Raw genomic sequence first — 25,374 nt, 5'->3', positions numbered from 1 at the left:
TTCACTTCATCACTTTTCAGTCACTCCTCCACCTATGCATACTGGCATCTGTCACTGTCACTCACCTAACACCTTCCACCAAGGTCAGCAATGACCAAATAATCAAATTTATTTTGTACTCTCTTACCTGATCTCTTGGAAGGTTTTATGATGGTTTTTGTCTTGGTTTAAAATTAATACGCAGTCATTATAGACATTTGGGGGAATACAGAAAAGAATAAAATATAGTAATAAAAAAAAGTTCTGAGGGGGTTCTGAGAAGCCATGGGGCATTTATGAGACAACTGGGATTCTTGGAGTAAAAAATTAAAAAGGAGAATAGGAATTAAAAACTGTTCAGAGGTCACAAAATATTTACACTGAAGTCTCAACTATTGACATCTTTGGAGAATAGTTCTGGATAATCCAGCATTCTGAATACCTAATGCTCATCCCTTTAACCATCAAGACATTTGAATCTTATCACATAAGGCTAAAAATCTGTTTTAAAAATAACATACCCCCCCTTCTTCAACAGAAAATAACATACAGAGTTTAATCTTTTATTGATGACTTAAGGTCATCATATGGTGAGTAGAAATAATAATAGAACTATATTTGTTTTCTGCCTATTATGTGCCAGGTCTGTGCTAGGTGTTTTGCCCATATAACCTGAATGTAATCTCATATAATTTGCACACCTCGTCTGTGTTTTGTAAATGGGCAAACTGAGGCTCAGAGAAGTGAAGGAGATTGTAAACTGCAGCCCACCTTCTAAGTGGCAGGGCCCTGTATTTGAACCTAAAGCCTTAGGTTCTTTCTGCTACACCAAGCTGCTGCCTGGTGGGCAGGAGGTTGGGTTGGGGAGCGCTGGGTTCAATTCTGTACCTTCCTGGAGATCTTGGAAAAACCCATGGTCTGCTCTGTGACTAAACTACAAAACCTTAGGTAGGCTTTTTTCAGTAGAAAGCAGATAACAGAGAAGTCAGTTCTTGGCTTCTGTGTTTCAAAATAGTCTTCATATTATTTTGCTAGGGCTGCCATAGCAGAATACTACAGACTGGGTGGCTTAAACAACAGAAAGTTATTTTCTCACAGTTTTGGAGCCTGGAAATCCAAGATCAAAGTGTTGGCAGGTTTGGTTTCATCTGAGGTCTCTCTCCTTTGCTTGCAGATAGCTGCCTTCTCTCCATGGCCTCATGTGACCTTTTCTCTGTGTGTGTGCATCACTGGGTGTCTCTGTGTGTCCTCATCTCCCCTTATAAGGACACCAGTCAGATTGGACTAGGGCGCACCCTAATAAATTTTAGCTTAATCACCTCTTTAAAGGCCCTTTCTCAGAAGACAGTTACATTCTAAGGTACTGGAGGTTGAGACTTCAACATATGAGTTTGGGGGAGACACAATTCAGCCCATAATAATCTTTGCAAAAAAGAAAAAAGTTTTGAGATCTAAAATCTTGCCTTTTAGTTATCAAATGCTAATGCGCCAAAAGATTTAGGGCATAAAATCATGTCACACTGTTATTATTATGTCATATTATTAAATTATGAATCCCATATTTCATACTTGGATTAGATTCCTCTGAATTTCCACTGAGCTCTAAGACACTGATCAATTACAGCTCTGGTTACAGAAACAAAGAGAAATTTAAGACATGCTGTCTTTACACTGATGTCCCTAGACAGCACTGATGTTTTAAATGTTTATATCTGATTTTTGTTGTATTTCTGACTCTTCTGTTGCTATCATGCTAACAGCACTTTTTCTTACTGTTTGCAATATACAGCTAGATCCTCCTGTCTCTTACCAACCCCAATCTAGCCTAGAAACTTGATAACTTGGGTGTGTTTGAATATGTAACAAGAACAAATAAGCTTTATTGAAGGCTTTAAGGGGCTTGCCTATGAACGAACTCTTTGGTGTATGTCTTCTGTGAAACCTGTTTTTGTGACTCTGAGACTTTGTTTGCTACTTCCTATCCCTAGCTGTGTTTTGATTAAGTCCAATCCAAGTTTCAGGTAGAAGAGATGTCACCATATAGTAGAACTTTTGCAAGGGAAAATCTTTTCCTCTTTCCACAGAGGAAAACCTTGAGCTTGGCAAGGGGAACACAGGGCTCTATTTAAATCCCCCAATTCATGAATACTCCACTGGCATACAGAGTGGATACTGTGACCCAATGTCTTCTCCTCCTACCCACCCACACACTTTCTGCTATCCTTTGTCCAATCTGCATTTGACCTAGACGTGAAGTTGTCATTGTCTCAGGGTAGATTTGTTACAACAAAATGCAAATAACAAGTCAGTTCTTAGCTTTGGGGTTTCAAATAGGCTTTGCAAGAAAAAAGGGGTTTGAGATCCCAAAGCTTGGCCTTTAGATATCAAAAGCTAATAACAAAAAAAATTCAGGGCATAAAATCATATCAAATTATATATTATTAAATTGTGAATCCCATGTTTCTAGGAGAGCAATATAGAAAGACTCTCTTTGTTAGTTCTGGTTATTTTGTAATTAAAGAAAACAACCAAATAAGCTATTTCTGTATAGGTACTCTAGTAAGAATAAAACACTATGTTTTAAAAGAAAATGTGCCATAAACAAGAGGCTGAGAAGACTTCCAGGGGAGGGTCTATGATCCAGTCCACCATCCCAGGGTTGCACAAGAGGAAAGAGAAAGAATGTCAGCTAGTAACTTGAGAAAGGCCCTTGTGCCCTTCCACAAGCTAAGCCAGGAAGGAAAATGAACAGACCACTCAGAATCCTGCTGGGGAAATCTGAGCCCAGGGAGGGGCAAGACTCTACCCCTGTGGGCAGTGGAGCAATTGCAGGGTCTGGCCCTAGAGAATGTATGGGCTGAGAGGCCAGAATCTACCTCAGAGAGTCCCTGTGCACTGAGGCAGCAGGTCTGGACCCCAAGAGCAGGAGGGCCAGGAGGACCAGAGGGTGAGGGAGATCATTGGAGATGCCAGGCATGCATCAGTGGTGATGACCCAGGGTTATAGCCCATCCTCACCAGTGCATTCCCCCAGGGGGGAAGAGGAAAAACACTGAACCCGGGGAGCAAACTCAGACTCTGCTACCAGGTAAGAGGAAGGCTGAAGATAGGAATTAAATTCAGCATCGATAAAGCACAAATGTTACTCCCCTAGGCCCTAGCCCACACCTGAGTTTGTGGCCTGAAGAATATGTTCCCACTGCACATGTGGTTTACCCTTCCAAAAGCTGTAAAGTACAATTGAAAATTATGCTTCCAGTTAATACTTTTATTCCGCCTCGACTCCATTGAGATGCAGAAGCTAGCAGTCTGCAAGGCACGTTCTCCAGTTAAGCCACTCTTCCCGATCTCAGCTCACAGGAGGAGGCTCGTACATGCCCCCACTGCACCGGTTACCACAGACTGGCCAGGGGGCTTGATTGGAGCCCATTTTTTCAAAAGGGCCAGAACAACTCAAGATAGCTTAAGCAAAAAAAAAAAAAAAAAAAGAATTTATTGGAAGGCTACCAGGGTATTCCATGAACCTCAGAGACAGAAAGAAGAGGTAGACCTTACACTAGAACCAGGCCTCTGGACCCAGAACCAAGAGATCAGGAACGCACCCCATGCTCCCCATTTCCCAGGGATCTCAGACTCTCTCCCCTCTGCATGTTTCTGTACCTTTGCTTCTCTTATCTCTCTCTGAAGTACAGCTTTCTCTTCTGTGTATGCTTGGCCCCTCCACCCAAGATTAACGTGCAGTTTCTCAGCTCAGAGCCTAGGAGAGATGCCTAGAGGCTCAGGAGCTCACTGTAACTCAAGGAGTTTTGTTTTAATCTTTTTAAAGGGGCTTTTCATTTTCCACTACAATCTTTTCCAGTGTTTAAAATTTTAAACCAAAGAAAAACTGAAATAATAGTACAATGAACATTTGTATACCCTTCAGTTAGATTTATTAATTGCTATAACTCTGTGATGTTTGCTTTCTCTCTCTGTATAATATATACACGTATATACACTTTTTTCCTGAACCATTTGAAAATAAATTATGTCTATCATGAGATGTGATTCCCAATTTCTTCTTCATGTATCTCCAGAAAATAAGAACAATCCGGGAGAGAAAATTAGGTTGACTAAAGCACCAAATCAGCTCTCCCTGGGTCAGGTGTCCCATCAGTTGTGGTGAGGGGTCACAAGCCAGCTCTGGGGGTCCATCTCTTTTGTTGGGGGGGAAGTTCTCAGAGGAGAGCATGACTGGGTGGGTACTCAAAATGATTCTACTGCATCCTCACTACTTCTTATCCCTTTTAGATTAAGGTGATATATATTTTATATATATATAAAATATATATACCACGTCACGAACCCTTGAGATTGTCTATGAATAGCTGAAACCACAAAACTGAAATCCACGAATGACAAAGGTCTACATCATTTTACAAACGGCTCAAATCTGTCCCTGCTAAATGTCTGTAAAACATTCTGCTCTAGACCATTTCCAGCGATGGAATTCTGATATTGGAAGGTTCTGGAATAAAGTACTTGTATGCAGGTTCAGTACCTATGAAAAAATAAAATAGTTAAATAAATAGCTAAGTAGTAATTAAGAACTCATTCTGTGCTAGGCACTAAGTGTTTTACATACATTATCCAGTTCCATCCTCATAAAAACGCTGTGTGATATTATTCTTCTTCACGTTTTACAGATGAAACTGAAGAGCAAAGAGCTTAGGTAACTGGCCCAATCAGCTAGTAAGCTGCAGGTCTCTCATACACTGGAATCTGTAGTCTTAACCACTGCTCTGTATTCAAAAGCATAACTGTGCCCTGAATGCCTAAGGAAACTATTACTTTTCCCCTCCCCCTATAGAGAAAGAAAACTTGAGCCCATTTGTTAATAACAAAGGATGGAAATGGCCCCAATACTAAAACTGGGTAGTCTCAGACAACCCTTATCATTTTTACTGCAGGAAGCTCACCAGGGAACAATCATCACAGAGTAAGTATTCTTGTGCCATTTAGCACTATCTCTGAACAGCCCCAAATACTCCAAGTTCAACTAAAAGGTCACATGCCAGTTAAAGAGAGGTTATCCTTTTCTTAAGAACGCCATGGTGTTGGAATGAAACCATCCTTTCTAATCACAGTCCTGCCTCAGCCCACGACATGTCAATGGGAGTCTGTGAAGTGCTTAGCCAGGTGGCAGGCACTGTGTCTCCCACACTATATGTTGTGAGGGCCTTTCACAGGAACATTCTGGGCTAGGCAGTGTGTCCATGGAGTATACTTCTAATTACCCTCATCCTTGCAGAGACCCAAAATGTTGACTCGATATATTTAGTCCACACACAAATTGATAAATACACTATATTCCTGCCTCTGGGCCTGCTTTGAATGCAGGGGTTGAATGTTGCCTCCCACTGAGCCCATCACAATGGTTCAGCTCACTGCTCAGGTCTGGTTTAGGGCTTCTGGGGCTCATGTCCTCAGAGGCCATTCTCAACTTCACAGCCCCTGCTGGCAGCCTTATCAAGAGGAACCCTTGCTTCAGGCCGTCCTGGGTTGGTCCTGCCCGGGACACCACAGTTATGCCATAGGAGATCATCACTCTCTTTCCTGACATCCATCTCATACAAGAGGAAATAGTCCCAACATATTGAGCTTTTCCCAATAAGTCCTTATGACTCAACCACACAGATAAGTTTTAAAATTTTCTTAAGCCTACTTATGTTTTCTAATTTTGAGGGAGTGGAATGTGTTCTGAAACTTCCTTTTTGCAGTGTAAGTTACTACTTCCTGTTATTGACCTAAATTGTACTCTTTCAGGTTTTCCTTGGATGCTCTCTAGTACAACTCTTTTAATTTTAGTTGCCAAATCTCTTTGTAAAGGGAAAATTTACCCCCTTGTCTGCTAGGCTCTTTCAGGCTGCTTGGGAAAAACACACCCTTACTAGTAGAGGAATTCATTGCAAGGATACATGAGAATGTGAGCCAGGAGGCATCCTCTCCATCTTGGCCGTAGACTTCCAAAACTGAGGAGCATACCAGGCTTCACGAAGACCTGGAACAACAACTCAACATTGCTCGCGTTCAGTCTGAGCTCTAGTCACCCACTTTCCCTTTCTCCATCTAGCATTTATTCTTCCAAAGACCATGGATGGGATCATTTTGTCATGCCCCACCCTAGTGCTCCCCTATTGGTCACACCCTGTGACTCTTGGTCTAGATCCTGTCCAACTGCGCTTCGCAGCTTTTGGCTCAAGGAGAAATCTCTTGTTTCATCATTTATGGCCAGGATAGCAGGATAAACACATGATAAATAAATCCAATTTGAAAGAAAGGTGGGAGCATGACAGACATTTGAGGCTTCATGGTGTATCTCCCAATTTATATTTAATAAGTTCTGTTTTATAACTTCAAGTTTTCCTTAAAGCAGGAAAAACTACAGACACTGGCAAATTGTGGAGATTAAAGAGTTAACATAGCAGGCCTGAGACTGCTATCCTTAGAAAGTCCTGATTGCAAGTTTGGTCCATGGCTGGCATCAGGAAACTTGGGTTTCAGGAGGGTTCCCACCATTCCCAGAAACGATGAGAGTGGTTCATTGTGCCTAATCTGTGCAAACAGTATGGCTTATGCTGAACACTTGCTTTCCTTTTAAAACTCTGGAATTCTGGTAGGACCAAGCAGCGTGTGCCTATATGACCAGCTCCCAATAAAAGCCCTGGTTGCGAGTCTTAATAAGCTTCCCTGGTAGACAATATTTCACACTTGTGCCAATTTGGGGCTGGAAGAATTCCGTGCATTCTGAGTGACTCCACTGGCAATAGACTCTTGGAAGGCTGCACCTGGTTTCTTCTGGTCTTTGTCCCATGTGCTTTTTCCCCTTTGCTGATTTTGCTTTGTATCCTTTCACTATAATAAATCATAGCTGTGAACACAACTATGTGGCCAGTCCTGTTAGTCCTCCTAGCAAATCATGGAACTGGGAGTAATCTTGGGGATCCCCCAACACACAGTCAATCTGGTCCACAGATTTCCATTCATACTGAAGTAGCACCATTTCCTCACATTAAAAAATAAACTGTACGTCTATCTGCAAGGAAGAGATATTACATTCTCCTCCTTCCCCTCCCCCATACACCCATTACAGCTATTTAAGTCAGTAACTTGAAAGAGTCAGCTTTCTTTGGAAGAAGCCATAAGTGCCTAAAAATTTAATGAGGGCAAAGAAGAAACATCAAGGGGGCAGACCCAGCTGGAGGGGGCTTCCAGGCAGCATCTCTGGTAGGTTCACTCTGAGTCGTATTCAGCAGGCTACTGGCAGCATTTCTATTTACCATGAAAAGCCAGTAAAAATGAACATTTTCTGCCACGTTCACACATCCTAAATGAACCAAGTTCTTCTACTGCATGACCTTCATGTGCAGGTCAGTTCCTTTAACCAGCTGCATTTATTCACTTCCATTTTTAGGTTTTGCTGGTGCATTAAAAATAATACCTAAGGATCTGAAAGAAGCCCTGTCATTGCTCAAAATACCTGATTTACTCCCGGGGAGTAGCCCAGACCCTGGAAGAATCTCAGTCTGTGAGGTTTTATGATAAATGTCAGTGATTATGCTGATAATAGACTGTTCCACCAAAACTAGGCAGGGGAAGGCATTGCTTCTCAGTGGGGGAAAAAAAGTCATAAACTGCTTTCTACAAAGCCCATGGCTGGTGCGTTAGCATCCTGCTTCTTATCCCAAGGGTGGGAGTTAGGAGAGAAGAAGAGAGAAAAAAGAGGGAGGGAGGGTAGTAGAGGGAGGGAGATTAAAAGGGGGAAAAGAGAGGGAAATGAAATTGCCAGAGAATGAGGAAGGGCTCTCTTCAGCCTTGAGCTCTGGCCATGAAAATGTCCTGTCCCTAGGGGTCCTCTCAGGAGAGTCCCAACCTATCCATAACCGGTGACTGCCAATTAACTTCATGGCACCACCGAGGCCACCCTCTCATCCAGCCTAGACCAGGCCCACTCTGACTGGAACATGTAGGAGGGTGGGCCCATCATTCTGATCAAACACGCAGCTTTTCCAGTCTCCACATAAATTCCAAAGGCAGTTGTTTACTCCTTCATCTGGACTAGGGGAGGGAAGATCCAATGTCCCATGTCCCAGAGACAAGTCTGTTGTTCCTCTGCCCATAACCCTACACGTCCTCATGGTGTCCCAAGCTGGGAAAGAGCCCAGGAATCTGGCCGACTACCTTGTGGTGGATATTTGTTGTTTTAGTCCGCCCAGTGTCCTTTCTTGGGAAGAAACCCCTGCCCCATACCATGTGTTTTGGGAAGCTGTTAATCAGAATGTGCTGCCTGCTATAGGGATGGTATCATGACCCAAATACAGCCTAGCACAGGACCAGCCCCTTGACAATATGCTTTGTCCAAGCACATGGTAGCAGTGGGGGGAACATGACACAAACAGGACCAATGAGAATCCTTCCCTGGGTTGGATGTACACGACCTCGGGAAAATACACACCCTCTTCTTGCTGTGGTACCAAAGCTGGGAGGATGCAATTTGGGGACTTGCACTAGCCATCTTGTCAGCCATATGGAGAAACTAAAACTGCAGAATAAGCTGAGAGTCTGATGAGAGAAAGAGAGAGAGCGAGCAAGTACTTATAGCATTGAATACTGTATTCATTTCCTGGGGCTACCACAAAAAATTACCACAACCTTGGTGGCTCAAAACAACAGAAATTTCTTCTCTCCCAGTTCTGGAGACCAGAAGACTGAAATCAAGGTGTGGGCAGGGCAGTGCTCCCTCTGCAGGCTCTGGGGGGAGAATCTGTTCCTTGCCTCTTCCAGCTTCTGGTAGCTGCCAGCATTCCCTGGTGTTCCTTGGCCTGTGACTGTACCATCTCCCATCTCCACTTCCCATGGCCTTCTCTGTGTGTCTCTTCTCCTTTGTCTGTGTTGACTATCCCTCTGCCTATCTCTTATAAGAATGCATGCGATTGCATTTAGGGCCCACCTGGAAAATCAAGGATAAGATCCTCCTCCCAAGGTCTTCAACTTAATCACATCTTTGCCATATAAGTAATATTCACTTTTTTGCCTAAAAGGGAACATTTGTAGGTTCCAGAGATTAGGAAGTAAATAAATCTTTGTGGGAGTTGGGGGGGAGCATTTTTTTAGCCTACCACAAGTCCCATTCAAGTCTCTGAGACCTTATTTCTTGCCAATAAGTTCCTTCTTGTCTTAGGCTAGTATAAGTTGAGTTTAATCACTTGTGTTAAAGGTATCTTAAGTGATACACATCCCCATGTCTGCAGCAAGCTGGGAAAAACACGGAGGAAGCAGCCTAGTGCAGTGGACAGAACATCTGCTCTTCTGCAAGTGTTTGCGAAAACCATTTCCTTTTCCCAGCTTTGATACTTCACACCTCTTACAAAGATTAGGTTTAAAGGACTGTTGCATTTGCATATGCTAACTATTTTGTTTTAAACACTCTGTACTTATATTTATGGCCTGATGATCAGTTGGGACTTTTTTCAATTATGATCAAAAAACTCAACCTAAGAGGCTTGAGCAAAACCAAGCAGACAACAAAGCTAAAAAGTCTGGGGCTAATCAGGTACAGCTCAGTTTGAGGCTCTGATGATATTATTGGGCTCCATCTCTTAGCTCTGTCTCTTTACAATTGGCGGTATCTCAGGTCCCAGGAAGCGGCCCCTTGCAGCTTCAAATTCACATCATCTTGTACCCTGGCCAGTGGAAGAGAAAGTAGCCTTCCCTGATGGGTAGAACAGAAATCTTGAAATTGGATCTCATTGGCCCTATTGGTTTGACTTCTGTCAGATGTCTACTGCTGAACTGTGGCCAAGGGAATGAAAGGCATTAGCTTACCCTAGAGATCATTGCTTTAGCTCTAGAGTGGACTAGAACACAAGGATGAAGAGTGGAAGAGGAATGGTATTCTAGAGGGATATGCAATATGGTTACCTGAAGTGGGGTGAAAGCATGCTGGCTGCAAAAGGAATGTGTACTTAATATCAGAGATTTCATGATATAAATTCCTTTATTTTTTCAAATAAATAGGCCTGTCAAGCTCATGATAAATAAATTGATTATCATAAATCATAGTTTTGTGAACACAATATGGTAATTTATACTACCAATTCACAGAATTTTCAGAAATTAACTTGGAGAAGATTGTGTGAATCTAGCACCTCTAGACAGGGTAGAATAGGCATACATATAAATTACACGTTGTTCTGTGTATGTAAACACATAAATATGTAATATTTCCCTAAGTTGGTGATGAAAGCGTCTTGTCACAGGTGCTCTCAATGATTAAACAAAATGTCACAATGATTTGATTAATGTCACAATGAACGTGATTAACAATAATAAATATTGCATTCAATTCTAGAAATGTTCTTTTGGCTTGAGTGTGAGATTTAGTTTTCTGTAGCAGTGGTCTTCAAATTTATGGTGACATACCTCCAGCAATAACAATGGACTAAATATATACATTATAAAACATACACAAAATATAAAATAAGGAGATGAGTTAAAGACAAAATAATCAACATTTAAAAAACACATCATTTTACTTATTAATGGTTGAAAAACCTTTATGCTCTCATTGGAAAAATAATAATAAATTTAGTGAGAGTGGTGTTTTTATTTTATTTAGAAAATATTTGCTTAATGTTTTGTGACAGAGACAGTTGAAGGTCTAATCCTAAGTCCAGTTTATTTTGATATTTGGTTTGATGACCGTGAAAGGTGAAAAAGATAACTCATTTTTATAGACAAAATTGTGTTTACCCAAAACTTATATGTTGAACCCCCAATGTGGCTGTATTTGGAAATAGAGCCTTTAAGGAGGTAATTAAGGTTAAAAGAGGTAAGAAGGGTGGAGTCCAAATCCAATAGGACTGGTGTCCCAATAAGATGTGTCATGTGAGGACACATCAAGGAGGTGCCCATCTGCAAGCCAAGGAGAGAGACCTCACCGGAAACCAACCCTGTCAGCGCCTTGATCTTGCACTTCTAGCCTCCAGAACTGTGAGAAAATAAATTTTTGTTCGGTAAGCCACCCACTTTGTGGTATTCTGTTACAGCAGCCCTAGCAGACTCATACACTCCAAATGTTCATAGATCAAATGGGAGATGTGCATCAGTGGCCCACTGGCAAAATTATGACAGTGTTATAAATCAGTCATGCAAAAGTTCTGTCTAAATTTGGCTAGTAAATTTCCATCTGCTCCAGAAATCATTTGTTCTTCAAATTAATTGAAAGTTGTTACATATTTAAACTTTTCACAAGTGAGTAGATAAACTATTAAAACTCTTTGCTGGGAGATTTTTTAAACAGGTTAGAAAATTTTGTTGAATTTATTTATTTATTTTTAAACATCTTTATTGGAGTATAATTGCTTTACAACGTTGTGTTAGTTTCTGCTGTATAACAAAGTGAATCAGCTATATGTATACATATATTCCCATATCCTTTCCCTCTTGTGTCTCCCTCCCACCCTCCCTAACCCACCCTTCTAGGTGGTCACAAAGCACTGAGCTGATCTCCCTGTGCTATGTAGCTGCTTCCCACTATCTATCTGTTTTACATTTGGTGGTGTATGTATGTCAATGCTTAAAGTTTTTTAAATGTGCATACATGGGAGTTTTTTATGGTGCCACACCTTTTTTGTTTGGGACAACAAAATCACCTAACAATGAAACGTTTCCAAATATCCGATTTCAAAGTATTTTCTCCATAGCACAAGTTTGTTTTTGTTTTTTTGTGGTACGCGGGCCTCTCACTGTTGTGGCCTCTCCCGTTGCGGAGCACAGGCTCCAGACGCGCAGGCTCAGCGGCCATGGCTCACGGGCCCAGCCGCCCTGCAGCATGTGGGATCTTCCCGGACCGGGGCAGGAACCCATGTCCCCTGCATCGGCAGGCGGACTCTCAACCACTGCGCCACCAGGGAAGCCCACAAGTTTGTTTTTAAGAGCAATTACTTTCTCACTCATTATTAGCATCACAAATTTTCCACGAAATGGTAGATTGTGTGTGGATTCTTTTTTTAACATGATTAACATGATAGGTAGCCTTGTTATCACATAATAAGACAACAAATTTAGAACAGCTGTCTTTTTTTTAACATCTTTATTGGGGTATAATTGCTTTACAAGTTTCTGCTTTATAACAAAGTGAATCAGTTATACATATACATATGTTCCCATATCTCTTCCCTCTTGCGTCTCCCTCCCTCCCACCCTCCTTATCCCACCCCTCCAGGCAGTCACAAAGCACCGAGCTGATCTCCCTGTGCTATGCGGCTGCTTCCCACTAGCTATCTACCTTACGTTTGGTAGTGTATATACGTCCATGCCTCTCTCTCGCTTTGTCACAGCTCACCCTTCCCCCTCCCCGTATCCTCAAGTTCGTTCTCTAGTAGGTCTGTGTCTTTATTCCTCTCTTACCCCTAGGTTCTTCATGGCATTTTTTTTTTCTTAAATTCCATATATATGTGTTAGCATACGGTATTTGTCTTTCTCTTTCTGACTTACTTCACTCTGTATGACAGACTCTAGGTCTATCCACCTCATTACAAATAGCTCAATTTCGTTTCTTTTTATGGCTGAGTAATATTCCATTGTATATATGTGCCACATTTTCTTTATCCATTCATCTGATGATGGACACTTAGGTTGTTTCCATCTCCGGGCTATTGTAAATAGAGCTGCAATGAACAGTTTGGTACATGACTCTTTTTGAATTATGGTTTTCTCAGGGTATATGCCCAGTAGTGGGATGGCTGGGTCATGTGGTAGTTCTATTTGTAGTTTTTTAAGGAACCTCCATACTGTTCTCCATAGTGGCTGTACCAATTCACATTCCCACCAGCAGTGCAAGAGTGTTCCCTTTTCTCCACACCCTCTCCAGCATTTATTGTTTCTAGATTTTTTGATGATGGCCATTCTGACTGGTGTGAGATGATATCTCATTGTAGTTTTGATTTGCATTTCTCTAATGATTAATGATGTTGAGCATTCTTTCATGTGTTTGTTGGCAGTCTGTATATATTCTTTGGAGAAATGTCTATTTAGGTCTTCTGCCCATTTTTGGATTGGGTTGTTTGTTTTTTTGTTATTGAGCTGCATGAGCTGCTTGTAAATTTTGGAAATTAATCCTTTGTCAGTTGCTTCATTTGCAAATATTTTCTCCCATTCTGAGGGTTGTCTTTTGGTCTTGTTTATGGTTTCCTTTGCTGTGCAAAACCTTTTAAGTTTCATTAGGTCCCATTTGTTTATTTTTGTTTTTATTTCCATTTCTCTAGGAGGTGGGTCAGAAAGGATCTTGCTGTGATTTATGTCATAGAGTGTTCTGCCTATGTTTTCCTCTAAGAGTTTGATAGTTTCTGGCCTTACATTTAGGTCTTTAATCCATTTTGAGCTTATTTTTGTTTATGGTGTTAGGGAGTGATCTAATCTCATACTTTTACATGTAGCTGTCCAGTTTTCCCAGCACCACTTATTGAAGAGGCTGTCCTTTCTCCACTGTACATTCCTGCCTCCTTTATCAAAGATAAGGTGACCATATGTGCGTGGGTTTATCTCTGGGCTTTCTATCCTAGAACAGCTGTCTTTATATCAGACAAAGGTTTGAGTTTTCAAGTTCGACAACATTTATGGCCTCTGCCCCAAGGTAATCTGTGAGCCTCAATGTAGTATAAAATGCTTTCATAGTCATTTCCCATATCATTACTAAATATTAAAATATTCTGCTCTATGTTAATTTATAAAAGAAACCACATCCGTGACTTTCTACAGCATATGCTGTGCAGCGCTGGCCTCAGTCTCTTTGCTGCAGGAGCTCATCTGTGAATTGTGCAGCACAGATTCCCCCTGTGAGGGTAGCCGTGGAACCTTACCCTGAATCCTTCTTCCACTGTGTTCAAAGCAGCCGCTCTTCTGTGGCTTCACATACACAGTTCTTCCAGAAGATGTTGCTTTCATTAAAGAAGTCATTTAATATTAAGAATGTATCTTTTCCAGCACTATAGCTTTCTGTAGTTGCTCACACACAAAAAGCAGTTCTTTGTTGATTTCATTATTGAAACAGAATCTAGCCAGTCTTTAATAAGCAATGAAACATTTGAGGCATCCATATTTTCATCACTATATAGCAACTATGGATGGTGTAATTTGCTCTAATACTTGTTTTTCCTGCTGATCTTCAGGAGTGTGTGTGTGTGTGTGTGTGTGTGTGTGTGTGTGGCTTTTTGAATTTTTTTTGCCAATTCCAGTGGTGTGTGCTGACCAAAAAATGCATTTTAACTTGTTATTATATTGTTTTCCATGTACTATTTCTACTATTCCTGATTAGATCAGGAAGATAATTGTTCCCCCTCAAGGTATGTCTTTTGCTATTATGTAAGAAACCCAAAAGAGTGTCTCTAAATATTTAATATCAAATTGAGTGAAATTTTCTAAAGTACTGAATTGAGTACTGCATATCTTCGAACATCACCCCACCCCACCCCAAAAAAATGATAGGTATCTGTCTCAATGTCTTTATGTTCCAGATACCTGGTTTCTAAAGTTCTTGGTAATCCTAAGTACAGCATTCCTAACAAATAACTCAAAGCATACTAGGCATGAGGATATCACTAATAATAATGAATGTGAATCCATATTTCACATAGTCTTATTGTTACTTTTGTGTTTGACTCATTGTCAGATCTAATTAAGTCGTTTGTTTTTATCTTGTTAATGTGTCAGTCAGCGAGCTCTTTTCAGAAGTAGGAAACATGTCAGCTCTGACCTTTTCTTATTAATAGGAAGAAGGTTTATCCTCAATTTATGGTTCTGTTCCTAAAATGTTTTTTTGTTTTGCGGTACGCGGGCCTCTCACTGTTGTGGCCTCTCCCGTACGCGCAGGCTCAGCGGCCATGGCTCACCGGCCCAGCCGCTCCGCGGCATGTGGGATCTTCCCGGACCGGGGCACGAACCCGTGTCCCCTGCATCGGCAGGCAGACTCTCAACCACTGTGCCACCAGGGAAGCCCCCTAAAATGTTTTTAATCTAGTTTAGTTAAAACTAGATCATATAATATGTAAATCCATTTAAGTGGGCACACTGCAGTATAACACAATATGTTAAAGGAAACGATGCCGTCATCCCTTTGTGGGGAGAAGGCCCACTCTTTCCTCATGGTGTTTGGCAACAGGACATAACTCGTGACTGTCTGACATCGGGACTAAATATGGGCAACAGAGTCTGTCTACATATTTGCAAAGTTAATTTCTATTTTTAGATTGGAAATAAGTAAAAATAGACATTCTAATATTTTTTCCCATGTCCTCGGGGGACCCTGCACCCCAACTTTGGAGAGTACTGGTTTCACAGTGTAGGTTGGTGATTCGTTGCTGCAGCGGACATTCTTGGCTTGGTCCCAGCATTCATTCCTGCTTTTCCTGTCAACATTACCCTTATTTTCTTTTGGGTGGGTCTTCATTGGCTCAAATTAGCCCAGCCCAGCCTCCAATCAAAGTGACTGGTATGGAGATGTCAAGAAATTCAATTTATGCTTTCTTTTTTAAAAAGTGAACCCTAAGATTTTGTAGCAGCTCCCAAAAGAGGCTCTCTCCCTCACCCAGATGGGGTAGTCCAAGGGCGTGATGAGGCTGGCACTGAAACCAGTTTACCACCCTGAGAGCATAAACTGGAACTCTCAGAAGCCACCATATGGAACCCAGGGATGAAATAAGATTGCTGAAGGTAAAGAGGAGAGACGGCAAGAAACAGGATCCTTGCTGACCTTATTTGCGGTCCGGATGAAGGCTTTCCTGAAGCCAGACTTACCCCTGGGTCTCTCAGCTACTAGGTGAATAAATTCTGTTTAATTGCATAAGCAATTTAAGTTGGCCTCTTTGTCATCTGCAACCAAAAAATTCATCACTGATACAGCTATCAACTCCTTTGTTTTGTTGTTATTGTTGTCGGTTCATTTTTATAGAGAGTCAAGTTAACCATACTCTGTAGCACAGAATTATCATCAGTATCTGCAAGGTCCTTCCATTGAATTATTCCCCTAGCAGCACACATTAATTATAAGCTTACGTACCAGGCACTGTTCCAAGTAATTTACATATATTAACACATATAATCTGCAGAACAATCCTATGGAGTTACTATTATTATTATCCCTGTTTTACAAATGAGGAAACTGAGACCAGAGGTAAGTAACTTGCCCAAGGTTACTCAGTAAGTAATAAAGCCAAGATTTACTACCAAGGCAAATTTGAACCAAGGTAACCTGGCTCCTAAACCCATGCTCTTAATCACTACAGTATACCAGAAAGACTACACTATGCACATACTAACATTTGGCATTGTCCAACTCTCTAATTTCTGCCACTGTAATAAGTGTAAAGTAATATTTACCATTTCTTATGTAACTTTGGGCAAGTTACTTAAACTCTCTGTGTCTAAGTTTCCTTACCTGTAAAATGGAGGTAATAAAATAATACTGATTTTATAGGGTTGTTGTGTAGTTTAAATAATGCCAGTGACTGTGAACATCTTTTCTCTACTTGTTGGCCATTCAGGATTCCTTTTTTTGAGAAACTGCCTGTTCATACCCTTTGACCATTTTTCTACTGAGTTTCCTGTCTTTTTCTTATTGATTTGCAGGGGTCACATATATATTGCAGTTATGTTCATTTTAGATATTACACATCTCCTTCTAATCTATCACTTTTCTGTGGTGCCCTTGTTTAACAGGAATCTTTAATTTTGATATAATCAAATTGATCAATTGTGCTCCAGATGTGGAGAGAATGAAGACATGAAAAACAATGTTTATGCCCTCAGCAACTTAAAATCTGGCTGAAGAATCAAGACTAACAACTATTATGAACAAGTGTCAGACACCATATAACAATGTGCAATAAGATGCCAAGTTGTAAGTCTATGTAATCAACTATTAACCTCGGAAAAGTACCCCAATGTTTTTTTACTTGGAAAGTGGACACAATAAAAAAATACTTTTCAGTTTGTTGTGATAACTAAATTAAAAAGACCTGGCTCTTGTGGTTAGTACCTGGCATATGATACCAACTGCAATTCAGATGCAAAGCAGATTAATGAAATAATAATGGCTACCATTTATGGAGGGCTGGTACCTGCCTGGCACTTTCTATAAGATACCATATTTAAATTTCACAACCCCCTGCAAGGCATTATTGTCAGATGCAGAAACCTAGGTTCAGAGAGCTTCAGTAATCTGACAAAGTCACACAGCCTGTAAAAGGTGGCAACAAGATTGAAAGCCAGGTTCATTTGACCTCAAACCTCATGTGCTTTCCACTATGCCAAGTTATTGCCAGAAAAGGTACCAGAAAAGCAATGAAACTTCACTTGGATCCTGAAAATTTTTTTAAAAAGACAGAATTTGAATAGACAAAAGGAAGAAGGAAGAGCAGAGACCATGCCAGATTCTGAGAGGGTGCAGTGCATGGGCCAGGGATGAAAAGTATTGTGAGTTACAGGGCAGAAGCAAAACTTGTACAACATAGTGCCCTTCAGTCCCAGCACAGAGACTGGGATGGGTAGCTGGTGGGGGAATGCCTATTCCCTACTTCTCTTACTTCCATAACGAGGAAGCAGGAGTGCATTTTCTGACTGGGAAGCTTGAAGGAGGAACTAGGGATGTGTCCCTCTGACCCCTCAATTTTGGGAAGCAGACCTGCCCCAGGAAGCATGTATTTTCTGCTTTTCCAGAAACTGTAAAACTGCAGTCAGTTTTATACAAGCAGACTTTCCAACTCTGTTTGTGGCTGGTGGGATATGTTCAATTCTGGGGTGAAGTACAAGCAGGTCCTTGTCCCTGCAGATCTAAAGCCACTGCCACCATTCCAGTTTTTACCAGGGACAGGCTGACATTTTGCTTTCCACCAGTCTGACTCCTGCAGCTATCTCAATGGATTCTGAACTTGCATGGGCGATATGGGTGTTATTTGAAAGCCCCCTAAGACCACAACCGTCGGCACTCAATAAACCATGGTAAAAGAGTGAATGTGACAAATTCAGAGGACAATGAGAAGATGGCCTGATGTGAGCAGAGGACATATAAGTAGCTTAAGTAAGGTTAGATGGATGACTTACAAGAAAGGCTTTTGGATTTGACGTGGGAAGAGTGCTTAAGTTTCTGAGCAGGGGAAGAGCACGAGGAAGACCGTGTTTATGTAGAGATAATACGGCAGTGCGCTGCAGTGGAGACTGGCGGGGGAGAACTTGGAGCTGGAGGGAACCAGAGGTGGTTTCTATAATTCCTAAGTGAAAGAGGATGAAGGTCTGGCCTAGGGAAGTGGAAATGTGAATGGGGGTGAAAGGATGAACAGGAGATCTCGAAGGAAAAACTGTCAGGATACGGTCACAACTGGGGTCTGAGAAGTAGAGATAACGTTTTTCAGGGAGGTAGATGAGCAGGCCCGGAACTGGTGGGAAGTGGGTCTCAGCCTTGGGCACATTAAATCTGAGGTGTCAAGTTGGTTTGCTCTCCGCACCAGGGACACCGGGCGCACAGTAGGAAAAAAGCTACAGTGGGAGCAGTTTGCGGAGTCAACGCTGTCAAAGACGCATCACGCATTTGAGGACCTCTGGGAAGAAGTTGGTGGAGATGTGAAGTATGAACATAGAGGATGCCCGGGATGACCGGGGTGGGAGTAGGGACACAGGTGAAGCTGGGAGGAGGAGAGCAGGGGGACCCCGGTCGCTCCTGGGCTTGAAGGAAGGACGGGATGAGGCTGCAGGCAAACGCTAGAATCAGGATCTTCTCAGCAGAGGAGGATGGCCTCCGCCTCCCACCCCACTCCCCAGGAAATCCACAGTTGAACCCAAAGCAGCTTTCCTCAGGCTGGCTGGTCTTCTGGGCCCCGCGCCCCCTTCCTCGCGCTCTGGCGACAGTGATGCCCTGGACCCGGAGCTGCGGGGGTCCCTCTGCACCTCTGGCCCTCTCTCTATCAGCCGTAGGGGGCGACTTCAGCTCCCCACGCCGCAGGGCCTTTCCCCCCAGGTTCCCGCCCCAGGGCGAGCCAGGGCCCCCAGCATTACCGCCCCACCTGGCCACCGCCGCAGCCCGCACTCGCAGCCTGCCCGAGCTGCAGCAAGCCAGCGGCCCCTCCCGGGGGTGGGGTTTCGGCTCCCACACCCACACCCCCTCCGCCTTTGTTGCAGTGTCCCCCAGGACCACCCCCTCTGTGCCTCGGCTTCCACGTCCTGGGGGCTAAACTGGGGGCCTGGGTTTCGGGAAAGGGGTTCGGCGGCGCCAGGACGCTCGCGGGCTCCAGGACGTAGCGAGGGGCTGGGAGGAAGGAGCGGAACCCTGAGCCGCGGGGGCCGCTGCTGCAGAAGGGGGAGGAGAATGGGGAGGAGCTGGGGGGCAGGCTGTCGGGGAAGGAGGGGTCTTAAGGGGCGGCGAGGCCAGGTCGGATTTCCTCTGAGGCTGGCGATCGGCGAAGCTCCCACCTTCCCTTAGAGCTCGCTGCAGCCGCCTGGCCCCGCGCCCTCCGGAGACCGGAACGGGACCATGGTGAGAGCGGGGTTTGCTGCGCGGAGCCGAGCGCACTGGCCCGACCCCTCTGGGCGGCCGAGGGTGGCCGGGCGGAGGGAGCGAGCCTCCGAGGCACGAGGAAGTTTCCGGGGTCGACACGGGGCCCGGTGCCTTCACTCTCGCTCTTGTCTTTTCCGCAGATGTGGACACGCTGGCTCGCGCTCGCGCTGGTGGCGGTCGCCTGGGTCCACGCCGAGGTAGGTGAGCCTCTGAGGAGGTCCGAACTCAGGCGCCGGGGCCACTGGGGTCTGCGCGTCGCGCGGGCGGTGCGTGCGTCCAGGGGATGCTCTCCCCGGGTAGGACTGGGAGTTTCCATCTGCCGGGTGAGGGGGGCGCTCGGAGCAGAAATGCTGCTTACGAAACTTAAACCTAAAAATCAGGAAAAGTAGTTTGGGCCGTCAGCGGGAACCCCCCCGCGGCTAATATGGAGGGAGAGTGGGGAGGGGGAGAGAGGACGAGCAGGGCCGATTGGGATGCAGACGGCAACAAGAGCAGGAGCCGAGTTCAAAAAGGCGCCTGAGTTCTTTCCTTCACTTAAGAGGAAATTGAGAATAGTTGGAGACTTTTCCCTTCCGAGTCTGTCTCCTGGGGGAGGGGGGTCGGGGGATCGCAAGAGACTCTTCCTTTAGGGCGGGATATTTTTTTTTTCTTTTATAAAGTAAAATGATGATTCTCTGGGTTTTTTTTTCTTTTTTTGTAAAGTGCCCTCGGATTTTGCGTTATTATCAGAGCCAAATAACGGCCTTTTAAAATCTCAGTTTTTTTCTTAAACTGGCGTTGCGCAAGTATGAGTGATCCATTGCTCTGCTCTTTGAGGGCTCTGCGTTTCCAGTCAAAGTATTTCAGCGCCTTTTGGGTAATGTTTTCTTTTCAACTCCAGTGACCTTCCTGAGACACTACAAACAAACCAACAAACCCTTCGCTCACAAGCCCCTCCATTAACTCAAAGGTTTATGGACAGAAAATAAACAATTCTAAATTCCCTGGGCTCTAGTCTCCAGAAAAGTGAGGTCAGAAACCAAACATTTGATAATTATGGCAGGAAATGTGGAAGGAATTAAAAAGCATGAGGGAGAAGAAATGGAATGTACATTACAAAAGAAATAGCTCCCTGGTGGGTGGTTATTCTCCCTCTTTGAATTTTTTTTCTTCATATTACAGTTTAGCCCCACCCTTAGTATCACAGCTTGACTGCCCAGAAAAGTCATGAAAGCCTGCAAGGTCTTCCCGATTAAAAAAAAAAAATACACATTATACTGAACTCTCATTTAATTCACTACCACACTTTTGGTTGATCTGGAAACACGTGCTGTTTTTACTCACAATGAAATAAAAATAGCTAATATTTTTTGGATATCTACTTTGTGTTGTAATAAAACTCCATTTGAGTGATGGGGAAACTAAGTCAGAAAGGTCATGTAATTTACCTAGTGCCCTAAGTTGTTAAATGGTAGGAGTGGGATTTGAACACAGTCAGGCATCGCACCCCAGGCTCTTAACCACTGTCTCACACAAGGACTTCATATTTGCTGTGTACTTCTTATATAGCAGACATTGGTTGGGCTGCATGCCTCATTTCTTTTAAAGCTTCCCAGAACCTTGTAGGGTCAGTTTTGTTTTCCACAATTTACAGAGGAAGAAACAGGTTCCGGAGACTAGGTAACCTGCCCAAGGTCTCACAGCTAGTTCTTAGGAAGGATCTGAACCCAGCTCCTTCCACTGGTGGAGCTCATCTTGAGCTCCAGATCTGCTTCTAGTGCATTTTGTTCTCCAGGGTTTGAGTTTGAGGGAGGATCCTTCACTGGCTGATTTAGTCCTGGCTGAGAAACAGCCTTCCATCCCTGCTGTTGCCCTCAAAAGGCTGCTGTAGTCCGTTGATGGACGAGGTGAATCCCTGGTTTGTTTTACTGCAGGTTTAGGAATTGCCAGCTAGTGTGTGAAATCGCTCTGTGAACTGGAATGCACATTTGAGGAGTGAGGATGCCATAGGTTCACTCACCGCAAGGCTCTGTAGCCCAAGGTCTGGGATCTATTCTCCCAAGCTGTTTGTACTATACAGCCCCCCCACCCCCCACCCCCAGTGCATTGCAGGGAAAAGCTTAGCCCTCATAGGAAGTTCCCCCAGCAGCAATTTCTTGCTTGAGGTGGAAGAGCAGAAAGTACTCTCACAGAATTCCCAAGGCAAAATCGTGGGGAAAGAGGCAAAATCAAGAAGTGCTGAGGCATGAAAACGGAGGAAGTGGTGCAGAAAGAAGGTTGTGAACTCAGGGTATGTGAGGAGTAGGTATGATGTAGCTTTCATTTCATGACTCCATATTATTAAGGATTATTTTTTTTATCACTACAATCTCTTGGTATCTGACCCTGGTAACATTTGGCAAGTTTTTAATCAGTGTTTTAATGATAATAAATGAAAAGGTAGATTAGCCCTAGCAATTTGGATATTACTTTCAGCATTTTATCGTGTAGTTAATGGTGCTTTTGCAGTGGAATTTTTTTCCTTGTTAGCTGCAACAACATATAGCAAACAAAGCCAAGTAATGGTATTTACTGTTTTTATTGACATGAATCCACTTTAGTAGACTTTAGGGCTGAAATCGTACAAATATTGTTGAACTTTTAAAATGAAATTTAAAAAACAAACTTAGTTTTCTTGGTGCTTTTTGATTTAATACAAGCACAAGGATTCAATTCAGCACAATTTTAAAGTATGTGATTGCACAACAAATTATGCTGATAGTTGAAGAAGCCAAGTCTTTGGAATAGTAGTAGACCTCTAGAATCAGGTGTCCCTAGCTTGAGAAAAGGTGGCTGTCGTCATTATTAGTGCCAGTCTGTAAATCCTGTTTGGTTAGATTCAAGAAACTATTAACAAGTCTCATTAAGGAAAGTGTTATATTTTTAATGTTTTTCATGGTCTCTTGGCACCTCAGGGTTTTTTTGACTGCTTCCTCTTTTTCTTTCTTTTTGTCTTAATACTTCAGGCAGCCTCCATCAAAATTCCATCCCATCCACTTGAGCTCACAGCCATGTACTCTTTAGAGTCTGCTTGAAACGGGGTGTTGGCACATATCTCTTGATGAGCATATATTAGTATCTGCAATGGACAAGGAATGGGGGGTTGCAGCGGCAGAGCAAGCTACCTTGTTTCAGAATCTTTTGGGAGGGGGCTAGGTGGGCCTGCTCACTCTTCCTTCACCCATCCCCCTCCCATTGAGAATTACTGCAGTTCACTGCGAGGTGTGGATAGTGGAGGCTGGGAAAGGTTGACATGTGCCCTTGAGCCTCAGGAGGTGGTGGGTATGAGTCTACTTTAACACCAAAAGGCAGCGTTGGCAAGTGCCCAAGCACACTCCACTCTCCGTTGGTGGTTATCTCTGCTGGCACTCTGATTTCCAACATTCCAGGTCTATAAATTCATCATGATAAGTCACAAGTACAGGAGACTGATTCACAAATCAGAACACTCATTCCAGTAAGGGAATACTTAACCTATGAACTGTGAGTGCATCATTTAAGATAATAGCAGCAAGAACAATAACAATTATACAGATAGGCAAGAAGATTCTGAGGGCATTGTCCCTCTGAAGCCAGGTTTCATAACCTCATTTATACCCTATTATCAACAACCACTAGGGGTATTATTGGCAGATGTGGGGTCTCCTCTTTATTCTTTAGAATTATTCTAATAGTGGATTCAGGAAGGCCTAGAGTGTGATTTTCCCATTTTGCCTTGATTTTCCCCACATCCTCTGACTGCTTCTTGAAGCTACAGAAAAAACTAGGATTTTAATATCCATCTTGTACATTAACCACTATCTCTTGTTTGTTTATCCTTTGGCAAATAAACTCCTTGCTGTGATTCTGGAGACCATTGTTAGAAATTAGGATGTTAAAACATTGCAGTGACTCTGCTGATTAGCCAAAACAGATGGACAAGCACCCTGCAAATTGAGGCCCTGGATGTTGAAAATGTCTTTAGAAAGGACATGTCACAATTCCCATAGACATCTCTGGATTGGGTAATGGAAAGCAGGAGTCCATTCTCAGGCTCAGAGGAATGAGTTTGGGAAGAGCTGTGAGGTGGGGGCATGGGCTGCTATGAATGTAATGTCGCAAAGAAGAAAATAAAGTCTTCAAAGTCAGTGAGGCAGGAAGACACATGTTTCCAGGAGAACAGGGAAAGGATGAGCTGTAAATGCCAGTGGTCACACATGGAGGATTGAAAACATCATGGTGTCTTTTTCCTGCTCCTTTTCTAATAAATGGACATCCAGACAGAAATTTCTAGTAGCCACAAATAGTATTAGCTTAAGGACACCAGATATTATAGGACTGAAAAACAACTTATACTTAGATGGGTTCATTTTGTAAGCTATGTGACTGATGTCCTGTAGGCCAAATGCATACTTTTCTCTAAGGTTCCATCTTCTGTCACTTGTGACTTTGGCATGGGGTGCTTTCTCCAAGAGTGAGTCATTAACAGCACAGGCCTTCACTTCACGGTGCCCATCAGTCAGTATTCCCTGATGTAGGCTAAGCATGCCCTACACAGGGCAGAGTCATGGATGTCATAGCAAGCATAGCTATGTCAGAGTCATAGCAAGACATGGTCTCTGCCCTCAGGTTGCTTACAATCTAATGGTGGGCCGTCAGATTTAAACTGTGGCAGCTATAATGTATAATATTATAACTGCATGATGAACAACTATCTTCATTATTATTATTGCTTTTTTTTTTACATTAACAGGGACTTCCTCTGATTTTTAAAGTTATTTTACATTAGTACAATGCACAAATCTTTAATGTATAGTTTGATGAACTTTCACATGTGAATATACCCATGTAGCCACCACCCAATCAAGACTGAGGGAGTTGGTACAGTAAGGAGGCTATGAACTCAGGGTGTGTGGAAACAGTTAAAATGAAAAAAAGTGAGGTATAGATATGATCGAGGTTACGTTTCATCACTTGATGATCATTAATTATCATTTAATTAGTCCAGTCTCTTGATGTCTGTCCCTACTAACATTTGGCAAGCTTTTAATTCATGATTTAACAATAATGAACCTTTAGTAATTCATGAAAAGGTAAATGAACCCTCTCCATGTGAGACTTGCACTTTGGATATTATTTTAAGCATTTTTAACTTGTAGTTAACAGTGCTTGCAGTAGAAAATTGTTTTCCTTGTTAGCTACAAAAACATAGCAAACACAGTTAAATACAGTCTTTATTGACATGAATTCATTTTAGCAAACTTTGTATAGCTGACTTGACTGTTTTGCTGATGGATATTTCAGGGCTCCATATAATCTACGCTGAGAAACCAAATCAAGGAAAGAAACTCAGATAATTCTGTTTGACCACTTTGCCCTGGTCATTATTACTTTGAAAGGGACTCTACATAAGATGCCTATCACATTATGAAAGCTAAAAACTTAAAGCCTACTACATACCTAACAAGAGGAAAAGAGTTAAGAGTTAACAGCAATATATTCCACTAAAAGTTATGTTTACAAAAAATTTAAGGCTCCGGCAAATGATTATCATTTAAATTAAAAAGCAGAACACCCCCGCACTCCAATGCCTATCCTCACAACTATGTAACAATTTATAGAGAAGTATGACAAAATGTCTTAAAATCCATCATGAGGATTCTTGTGACATCTCACCTTTTTCGAGAGGAATTTATCCTTCTAATATATGCTATTTTATTTAAATAAGAAAGTGTTATTTTCTGATAAAATATGGAAGTTAAATATGTTCATAAAAAGCTCAGAGAATATAGAAAAAACTAGAGCAACGAATAA

At 42.6% G+C, this 25,374-nt stretch overlaps 1 protein-coding gene across 2 annotated transcripts in view; it reads left to right on the top strand.

Moving 5' to 3' along the window:
* The first annotated feature begins 19,398 nt into the window (after nucleotides 1-19,398).
* The window catches only part of FSTL1 (follistatin like 1), a 50,752-nt gene continuing 44,776 nt past the window's right edge, over nucleotides 19,399-25,374 (top strand). Inside the window, exons 1-2 of one of the 2 annotated variants that reach the window (XM_089910582.1) lie at nucleotides 19,399-19,542; nucleotides 19,704-19,760. In XM_089910582.1, the coding sequence (XP_089766708.1) occupies nucleotides 19,540-19,542; nucleotides 19,704-19,760 (60 nt within the window). In that variant the 5' untranslated portion in view covers nucleotides 19,399-19,539. The remainder of the gene's footprint in view (nucleotides 19,543-19,703; nucleotides 19,761-25,374) is intronic. The other variant, XM_022562391.3, reaches the window with a different exon arrangement.

Source organism: Delphinapterus leucas, chromosome 4 (genome assembly GCF_059928025.1).
Source record: "Delphinapterus leucas isolate spDelLeu-1000000601 "Yukka" chromosome 4, BTC_Dleu_Yukka2, whole genome shotgun sequence".
NCBI lineage: Eukaryota > Metazoa > Chordata > Mammalia > Artiodactyla > Monodontidae > Delphinapterus > Delphinapterus leucas.
The sequence above is the reverse complement of the archived record's forward strand: the minus strand, read 5'-3'. Positions and strand labels throughout refer to the sequence as shown.